General features: G+C 32.3%; 1 protein-coding gene across 4 annotated transcripts; it reads right to left on the reverse strand.

Moving 5' to 3' along the window:
- Nucleotides 1-4,748: 4,748 nt before the first annotated feature.
- LOC7474871 (uncharacterized) lies at nt 4,749-10,406 on the reverse strand. 4 transcript variants are annotated; one of them, XM_024586979.2, is made up of 16 exons: nt 10,182-10,406; nt 9,838-9,900; nt 9,471-9,568; nt 9,254-9,354; nt 9,085-9,163; nt 8,852-8,912; nt 8,589-8,635; nt 8,374-8,466; nt 7,925-8,015; nt 7,584-7,632; nt 6,593-6,709; nt 6,356-6,503; nt 5,723-5,815; nt 5,528-5,596; nt 5,122-5,164; nt 4,749-5,015 (listed from the first exon to the last, which is right to left on the reverse strand). In XM_024586979.2, exons 2-16 carry the CDS (start codon nt 9,893-9,895, stop codon nt 4,915-4,917), a joined length of 1,248 nt encoding a protein of 415 aa, XP_024442747.1. In that variant the 5' UTR covers nt 9,896-9,900; nt 10,182-10,406; the 3' UTR covers nt 4,749-4,914. The 4 variants fall into 4 exon arrangements, with proteins under 4 accessions (XP_024442747.1, XP_002322146.1, XP_024442746.1 ...); XM_002322110.4 differs by having other exon boundaries at nt 9,838-9,897; nt 10,182-10,391; XM_024586978.2 differs by having other exon boundaries at nt 9,838-9,950; nt 10,182-10,391.

The following is a 10,406-nucleotide window of genomic DNA, read 5'->3' on the forward strand; positions in this document are numbered from 1 at the left end:
AAATAACGTATTCTTGCAGGATCGCATAAAAGCCATGATTTTCATTCACTACCATCTCTATAAAGGATTAAAAATTGAATATCTCAAAATAAAAGGTCTTCTTGTTCTGTGGCAAAATCTAAGGGAAAGATATGACCACCAAAAATTTATCATACTTTCTCAAGCTCGTTATGATTGGTTGCACTTGAGGTTGCAAGATTTTAAATCGGTTAGTGAATATAATTCAGCTCCTTTTAAAATTACCTCATAGCTCAAATTGTATGGTGAATCAAATGTTAGAGAAAACATTCGTTACTTTTCATGCCTCAAATATTGTCCCGCAACAACAATATAGAGAACGTAGTTTCAAGAGGTATTCAAAACTAATTTCATGTTTTTTTATGACTAAACAAAATAATAAGCTTTTGATGAAAAATCATCAATCCCATCCCACAGGTTCTAAACCATTCCTTGAAGTGAATGGAACATTTGTCCAAAAGACAAGAAAGAACCAAAGGGTATAGATATGGAAAAAATAAATGGAAAAGGAGAAGAGATAATCCTTTAAAAAGGCAACTCACCATACCACCATAAATGGAGACACAGTGAACCCAAACAAGAAAAGAGCAAGAATTTGCATAAACTTGAAGATAAGTGTCATATGTGTGGTATGCATGGTCATTGACCTCTCACTTGTCGCATACCAAAACATCTTATAGATTTATATCAAACTTCTCTAAAACAAAATGCAATTGAGACTAATTTTATTCACAAAGATGATTTTGAAGGTCATAATACTTATCTTGATGTATTTTTTTCTTTGAAAACCTAGATAAAACAGATAATATATTTAGTGGTGGAATCCTTAGGGATGATTAATATTTTTTTTATTTGTATTATGATATTTATCTTATTGTATTTTCAATAAACAATGTCAATTTTATTTCATTTAAGTAATAAAATTTAATTATATTTTGAATAAAGGTTTGCATTTTCATGATGAAGATTTATGTCTAGCAAAAAGTGCAACAATGCCCACAATTCTCAAGGAAAATAAATACTTTAATATTTGATATTAACCAAAGCTAATGTCACTACAATATTAGGTCCAACAAACATGATTAAAGGCTTCGGAAGAGCTAATATTTTGTTACCAAATAACACAAAACTTGGCATCAAAGATGCATTATATTTACCTGAGTCTAGAAGAAATTTACTCAGTTTTAAAGATGTATGTGCTCATGGTTATCATACTGAAACAATAGATGAAGACAAAAAAAAATATCTTTATATTATTTCATGTATTTCAGGCTAGAAGCTTGTACTCGAAAAATTACATGTTTTCTTTTCTGGAATTTATTATACGATCATGAAATCTATCGAAATAAATATTATGATACACCAAAATTGTTCTTACCTAAAAATATTTATGCTTTGGCATGACTGACTTGGACATCCGGGATCAATAATGATGCGATGAATTATTGAAACCTCACATGGGCATCCTTTAAAGAACTTGAAGATTTTTTTACCAAGTGAAATCCATGCATTGCATGTTCTAAAGGTAAATTAATTACCAAAATCTCCATGAAGGATTATTATAGAATTACCATCTTTTCTCAAGAGAATTCAAGGAGATATATGTGGACCTATTCATCCACCATGCAGACCTTTTGGATATTTTATGGTATTGATTGATGCATCAAGTAAATGATCACATGTTTGTTTATTTTTTAGTTGAAATGTTGTATTTTCTAGATTAATAGCACAGATTATCAGATTACGAGTGCAGTTTCCTGATTATCCAATCAAGAAAATTCGATTGGACAATGCTGGTGGGTTTACTTCTCAAGCATTTGATAATTTTTGCATTTCTATTGGAATTGTTGTTGAACATCTTGTTGTCCATGTACAATCTTAAAATGGTCTAGTAGAATCATTTATAAAGCGTCTTTAATTAATTGCTAGACCATTACTTATAAAATCAAAATTATCTACATCTGTATGGAGACATGTTATATTACACACTACATCATTGGTTAGAATTAGACTAAGTGCTTACCATAGATATTCTCTTTTGCAACTTGTTTTTGGTATACCTCCAAACATATTTCATCTACGAACTTTTAGTTGTGCAGTTTATGTGCCTATAGTATGGGACAAAGGACTAAAATGGATCCACAACGTAGAATAGAAATTTACATTGGTTTTGATTCTCTATCTATTATTTGATTTCTTGAACCTTTAACTGATGATGTTTTTAAAGCACGTTTTGAAGCCTGCCATTTTGATGAGAACATTTTTCCATCATTAAAAAAAGAAAAGTTAGTGCCTGAAACATGACAAGAAATTACTTGGAAAACCTGAAGTTATCTCATTTCGATCCAAGAACAAATCAATGTGAACTTGAAATTCAAAACATAATTCATTTACAAAATATTGCAAATCAATTACCAGATATTTTTACCACCAATAAAAAGATGGTTAAATCTCATATTCTAACTGCAAATGCTCCATCTAGAATTGAAATCCCTAAAAGAAAAAAAGGTAACATAGTAGCAAATGAATCTATATCATGCCTAAAGCGCGGAAGACCTGTTGGGGTTAAGGAAAAAAATCATAGAAAATGAAAATTACAACAAATAGATGATGATACTCCTAAAGATTTCTCGTTCATAAAACAGGCGATAAATATTGTGTCAAAATCATCTTCTAATATTGATCATCCTGAAGAGGGACCTCCTGAAGAGGCATTTCCTGAAGAGATCCAGGTATTTAGAAATAATAAGATCTCCATAAACTATGTTCACATATGAGAGATTTTGGATCGAAATAAAATTATCATAAATGACATATTTGCATTTAAGGTTGCTTTTGGCATCACCAAAAGTGATGAAATTGAACCATAAACTATCGAAGAATGTCGACATAGAAATTATTGGTCAATGTGGAAAGAAGCAATCCAAACATAGTTAAACTCACTTGCAAAACGTGAAGTATTTGGACTTGTAGTTCATACACCTAAAGGTGTTATGCTCGTTAGATATAAGTAGGTTTTCATTAGAAAACAAAATGAGAACAATGAAATTGTTTGATATAAAGCACGACTTGTTGCACAAGATTTCTTTCAAAGACTTGTCATTGATTATGAGAAAACTTATGCTCTAGTTATGAATGCAATCACTTTCAGATTTTTGATTGGTTTAGTAGTCTCAAACTCTCTCTCTCTCTCTCTCTCTATATATATATATATATATATATATATATATATATATATATATATATATATATATAATGGATATAGTTAAAACATATTTATATGCATCATTAGATAAATATATCCATATGAAAATCCCTGAATGATTCAAAATGCTTGAAGCCTTTTATGATAAACCTAGAAGTGTTTATTCTATTAAACTACAAAAATATTTATATGGGTTGAAGCAATCTAGTCGAATGTAGTATAATCATCTTAATGAATACCTCCTAGAAAAAGGGTTTGAGAATAATAAGATTTGTCCATGCATTTTTATTAAGAAAACCACATCCAGATTTGCTATTGTTGCAGTATATGTTGATGGTTTAAATCTTGTTGGTACTCCTAAAGAGCTAATAAAAACTGCAACCTATTTGAAAGATGAATTTGTGAGAAAGATCTCATAAAGACAAAATTTTGTCTTGATTTATAGATTGAACATTTTTCAAATAGAATATTTGTTCATTAATCGATATATAGAAAAGGTTCTGAAGCACTTTTACATGAACAATGCTCATTCTTTGAGTACATCTATAGTTGTTGGATCACTTGATGTGAAGAAATACCCTTTTTGACTATTAGAAGAGGATGAAGAAATTCCTAGTCCAAAAGTACTATGTCTTAGTGTTATTGAAGCACTCATGTATCTTGCAAATGCAGGTTATCTCTCTATCCCTATAAAGGAAGATTATAAACATGTTATTTATTTATCTATGGAGATACTGTAATTTCTTAAAGATTTGTCAAAAAAACATTAGTAGCTACTTCGTCAAATCATTCAGAAATTATTGTAATCCATGAACCAAGTCAAGAATATATATGGCTAAGGTTAATTATACTGCCTGCATCACTAAATTTAGAGGAGGCTACATTAAAAGAGACAAAATAAATCATATATTATCAAAGTTCTTTTATACTCATAAGCTTCAACAAAAACAAAAAATTAATATCAAGCAAATCAGGTCAAGTGATAATTTAATAAACTTATTTACAAAATTTTTATCATAATATTGAAATGTGTTATCTTAAATATTTATCATAAGACATGTACTTTTGAGGTGAAACTAATATAAATTATACTTTTTTTTCTTTGCTTAGATTTTCCCATTAAATTTACTTCATAAGATTTTAATGAAACAGTTTGATATTTTTAAAAATAATAAAATGTTCAAATATAGATATTAAAATATCTACATTAATTTTTTTTATTGAATTCTAAAGTATTAAAAAACCACACAAATATTGCACTCCTTTTCCTTTGCTTAGGTTTTTTTTCATTGGATTTTTTTTGCATACTAAATTTTAGTACAAGATCATTAAAAAAAATGTTAAAAAATCTATAATTACATATATTAAATATTCATTAAAATCTCTTAGACTTCATTACTTTTAAATTTAATTTTTTAATTTTTCATGACACTTGAATTAGTATGTTCTTATTTCTTTTTCTATAAATAAATTACTTGTTTTGTATTTTAAGGATTCAAAAAATATATATAAGAAAAGACATGAATTTATTCTGAATATGCATGTTCTTGTTCTTTATTTTTTTAAATAAATTTCTTATTATTGTAATTCGCAAATTTCAATTTACAACCTTGATACTAAACTGTTTAAAAATATTGGATTCCCGGTGAAAGAGAGAAGGCAGAAATGGACATCGGAGCCATCCAGGTCGTCTACAAAATAATTTCCTCCTGAACACTAACATTGAGTGTCTTGTTCGGGAGGACAATGCTGTTAACCACCACCACTTCATCTTCAACAGTAACAGCTTCGCCTGGATCAAGGAAAAGAACACTGAGATTGTGCAGAGAAACAATTTGTCTCTAAAAAATGGAAATGGTCTGGTAAGGGAAAACAGGGTTTATGCATAAAGAAAGTACCAAGAATTGTAACCCCAAGCTTGGCGTTGTAGTCCCCTTCAGCCTATGTAATCAGTTCATTAAACATAATAAATCTTACCATGGATTAAAGCGAAAGCAAGCTGATTAAGGAACAGACCCTAGTGGTAGTAATAAGAACCAACAGATGTATCATATCAGACAAATTTGGACAAGATAGAGAGAAGCTTTCAGAAAATGTTTGTAAGAGGGGGAAAAAAGGTACTAGCACAACATCAAACAAGACACTGATATTATAATGGTATCACAGATATTGAGAAAAACACCACCATACGAATATGATGCCTGCCTTTGTTACATTGTCTGGATACTGATTGAAGAAAAGAACATTGGGAAAGTAGCAAATAACAGATGTATCATGCCAACTAAAATATAACAGGAAACTTGCCTGGACACGGGACCATCTCCCAATGGAAGACTTCCACCCGACAATTGAATGAATGACAACTGCATTTTCCTGATAAATGAAACAAGCATACCATCAAGTTTGAGATATGTTAAGTGGCCCCTCCACAACCCCCCCCTAAAAAAAATGTATAAAATAGTAATCTAATCCAGTAAATCCCTTATTTCAGTTTCCTACCATGACTTCAACGTCATCTAGGATGATACAACAGATGAGTCTTGCACCTGGTCCTATACGAGCATTAGCGGATATAGAGACATTGGGACCAATCTGTTTCATCACATTCCACAAAAGGTCAGTATCATATATGAATTAGATGAAGGAGAAAGAAAAGGAACATAAAACAGGAAGGAGTAAGGCTATAGAAACAAACATATCATAAAAAATGATGTAGCAGTTACAATTTTTTCATGTTTGAACAATCATTTCTTATTTGCAAGACCCGCAGTTTTACCGCTTAATATTTCACACATCAACTTGTATGGAGTTTCAGTATGATTTGTTTGTTTGTAAATCATTTTCTACTCCAACAGGAAAAGAGTATGCCGGCAACAATCATTTTGCATCATAATAGATGAATAAAGAAACTAAGTTTTTTAAGGTCATCTAGAGGCATGCACACCTAGTTCTCATCACCTAATCAACCATAAAGGGACAAACAGAGTGCTAATATGCATTCCATGGATAAAAAAAAGTAATTACTAACTTATAAACAGAAAGGAAAAAAAGGGATTATTCTAAAAGGATTGCATCGGCCAACAGTAATAGTGTACCCATAGTTCTGTATCATAAACAAGATGGAAAACTTGCCTTGGCAGTTGGATGTACTTTTGCTGATGGATGTATATAAACATCATCAACAATGGTAGCAGTCTTTGAGCCATCACCACCAGCCAAAAGATGGGGTGAGGTGAATCGGAATTGGGCAAGATATAAACCAGAGCACTTTAGAGACATTCTGCAGTGCGGATTTGGTAAAAATCACATAGGGTGAATGGTTAAAGATGGAAAAGAAGATACTAACATAATATGTAAGCATTGTCTTACCCAGGAGTTTTGATTTGTTCCCAGAAGTCCATGGTTTCATATGTATATAGCTGTTTTTTTCCTGCAAGGGGTGACAGGATATCCTGATCCAATCTTACAAAATCGGTTGGAAGACTCCTGTTAAGGGAAGTTGCATAAGGGCAGGAAGTTGTGGTAAATATTGGGTTCTATCAAATCCATGATTAAGCAATAACAACAATATTCTAGCAAGTTGAGAAAGGAAAAGAAAAGGCTAAGACAATTTTTTGTTAAAACTACCAAGGATGACTCTCCCAAAATATTAGTACGGATATTAGAGGATGTATATTGCAACTTAAACAATGAAGTTCATATTACCGCAGTGAATCTGTATTCCAATTGACTTGTACAAATTGAATTTTCTTGTTATACTGAAGACCTGTTGACTACTTGACTCTTCAAACAAGATCAAGATGCAGTTGCAAATCCCATGGCAATAAATAATCAATCATGACAAAAGAACATGCTGGAACAGTCACTCTCCAAATCACTCATCTACATAGCTACATAAACAAATATATGATTATTGTCATGCACCAGTCTACATTTTAGTCAATTCAACAACTAAAGAGGCCCAAGAAAGAAAGAAAGAAAATAGATCCACTCTTAGTCCATTACACAAGCATTGTAATTGATGGTTTTCAAACCAGTGAGTTACAGCACAGGTATATGCATCTTATGGATTGTTTGGAATATCCCAGTTGATAGCTTCTTCACATGTAACCCAGATTGACATAGTCAACAACAGGTCAATTATATTTTGAAATCAAATTACCAAATTTAACAAGTAAAATAATGCTGTATGTTAGAATAAAAACACAAGACAAAACATTTGTTGAACTTCATTTCAATAAATTTATCATAATAGTTTAAAGTGAAATTATTATACTAGCAATGCTCAACCTAGAGCCAGTAATTCCAAGATAAAGGGATGAAAAAGTAGGGAAAGTCCAAACCATGAGTAAGGACAAACCTTGTAGCTGATTGGAGGGCTTCGAAGCTGGAAATACGTCTCAGATTAGCTGCAAATGGTAAAACAGAGTTCAAATTTTTCACAAGCGATACTCAAGACTATCCATAGTTACATAGAATGCTATCATATTCTAAAAAAACATGCCAGGATATGGCAAGCTTTAGGGTCAAAAGATTTTTAGTTGATGCAGGTTTTCATGATGAATTGTGAAACCCTTGGTTATTGCTGAAACAGGCTACACTAATATATTCAAGTTGTTTTAACAAAAGAACCACAGAATTCTGGAATTTCTAAATTAATCACACACCAGCACCCTACAGGCCAAACACCATATTGCATACCTCTGTCTTTCCGTTGAGAAGAAACATCCTGGATGGCTGTGAATATTTCTGGTGTAAACACATAAACACCGCAATTTATCCGGTCACTTACCTGCATCAAAACATAACATCAAACAAATAAAAAGAAAAACCTAATGAAAGTGAATGGGTAGTAGATAGTAACAGACATCACCATTCAATTCAATGAAATTTTAAGCCTTTCGTACTTCAATAAAAGAAAAGAAAAGAAAAGAAAAGGTTGATGTTTGGTTATGTACTAGCAATATGGTATTCAGAAAACGTATTGATTTTACTTACAGTAAAAAAAAGAGATAACCAGAAAAGATCAGTCGCATAAAAAGCAAAAGCTAAAAAGGTTGAACCAGATCCATCTTTAATCAATCATTCAAGAAATAGTGGAAGCACTGAAATTCCCTAAATATTAAGAGTATATCTGAACTTGTACTTACAAAAGTTTCAGGCTTCTCTGTGTAATGCAACAACTCATTGGTGTCAGGATCAGCTACCAATTCGCCAAACTGGCTGGCTGACTCAGCAGAGACCTACATGTAGAAAACAATAATGGAGCACAAAAATCGTGTAGACAAACAGAGGACAATCCTACTGCTGGAATATCAAACTCTGAAAAATTTTCCTTGGCTATCATCTTTTGCATTCAACCAACCTTGATTACTAGGATAGTTCCCATCCCACCATATGTTCTGTGGGCCTCTGCAAACATTGTAGGTGATATAAGGTAATTAGTGCTTCTGCTACATAAAATATAAAATAAAAACTGCCCCTGGTTAAAAAATAATATACTTGCAACATAAAAATAATTTTCCCAGGCTCCATGAGGATTTACATGATATTCTGAAGAAGAATTTATTAATGAGTTCATACAAATTCAAGGAGTTAAGAAGAATCCAATTTGGATAAGTGGATTACCAAGCATTTCTGGGAGTGGAAAACTGCAGCAAACATCACAATTCAATAGAAAGATATGGGACTGCGAAATGATAACCAAACATCAGTACTAAATTTTGGAGTACAAGACATCCATCTATATCTCCAGAAAATGCTAGCACCTATACATGTTCACATAAGAGCATGCAAAGAAAATATTGAAAATAGGAGACAGATGTGCATGCCGATAGAAAAGTTTAGGCTGAGATGTTAACTGGGCTATCTTCCATGATTAGGTCTCTGAAGTTATAAAGCCCACCGGCAGAACCATGTGGCTTGTCTTCCCGCAAATATCTACAAGCACAGATTTGATCATTAAAAACAGAAAACCACAACTACAGAATCAAAAGCAAATAACCAAGAAAGACCATCAAGTCACTTTACCTAACAGGAACTTTCAGCTCATTGGAGATTGAGGAAACATACAAAGCAAACTCTCGTTCCTCGTAGAAACCAACAAGATAGATCTGTGCCAAGTTTGGAATCTGAAACAGAGATGCAATCTGAATGACTCAACAATCTTCTATGCTAACAAAGAAACAAACGAACTCAAAATCAAACTAATAAAATTGAATCATTGCTTTAAGAATAAAATAAATACCTTTTTACAAGCAGAGATTGGATGGTGAACCATTGGTTGTCCAGCTAAAGGAAAAAGAGGCTTTGGAATATTCAATGACAATGGCCTGAATCTAGTACCTGCAACATTTCACATTCCAACTCAGCTCAATTGAATGAAGAAAAATCAAAGAAACTAAGAACTGGGTTTCATTATTTGCACCAAAAGAATCAAAATTTCAACAGAAATAGAAAAAAATCAAAAGAATCCTGCAAAAGGGTCCGGTCAATTAATTATAAAATGAACATTAAGTTGCATTGCATGCAATCAAACAATCAAAATTGAGAATTCCCAGATAGAAATCAAACTGTGATAGAGCAATTGAATACAAAAGAAGAAGAGACGATACCTTTAGTAGGTCCGCCAACCATGATGACAGCAACAACTCTCTCCTCTGAGCTACCCATATCTTCTTCAATCAAAACAACAACCCCAGATCTCAAATTCTTCAATAACTCCTGTCTATTTATTCATTTATGTATGTGTATACAGACCATACTCAATTGTGCAACGACAAAAACAACAACATTAAAAGCATGTGACCATTGAATCCAACACAGTAATAATAAAAAGACCAAAAATATGTTGCTACTTTTTTTTTGGCAACAAGTATGCAATGAATTTTTAAGATCCAGTGCAGTGACGTATGAGTGAAAAGAGTTAAAAAGAGAGGGCAAAGCAAAGACCACTCACTAGTTACCGGTAAGTACGCAGCTGTTCTTTTGTCTTAGAGTGTTGTCAAGGGAGAAGAAAAGAGTAAAGGAAGTTTCGTGGAGCTGGACAACTAGTGCTCCGACTAGTGGTAGTGATCCGTGTTTTTTGTTGTATCGGAAGTAAATGTATCTCCGCTTTTTGGTGAAAGATGGAGCCTTGGGAGTGAGGACAAATTCATTCTGGCCCGCTCTTCTAAACTATCAC

The sequence above is a fragment of the Populus trichocarpa genome, chromosome 15 (assembly GCF_000002775.5).
Source record: "Populus trichocarpa isolate Nisqually-1 chromosome 15, P.trichocarpa_v4.1, whole genome shotgun sequence".
In the NCBI taxonomy this organism is placed as follows: domain Eukaryota; kingdom Viridiplantae; phylum Streptophyta; class Magnoliopsida; order Malpighiales; family Salicaceae; genus Populus; species Populus trichocarpa.

Bases quoted from the DNA above. Each gene is read 5' to 3' on its own strand.
- LOC7474871 (XM_024586979.2), bottom strand. From the start codon at position 9,895: ATGGGTAGCTCAGAGGAGAGAGTTGTTGCTGTCATCATGGTTGGCGGA. The intron at 5,165-5,527 runs GCAAGTTTCCTG...CTGATTACATAG, and splicing joins GGAGATGGTCCCGTGTCCAG to GCTGAAGGGGACTACAACGC. The intron at 5,016-5,121 runs GTACTTTCTTTA...TCCTTGATCCAG, and splicing joins GCTTGGGGTTACAATTCTTG to GCGAAGCTGTTACTGTTGAA.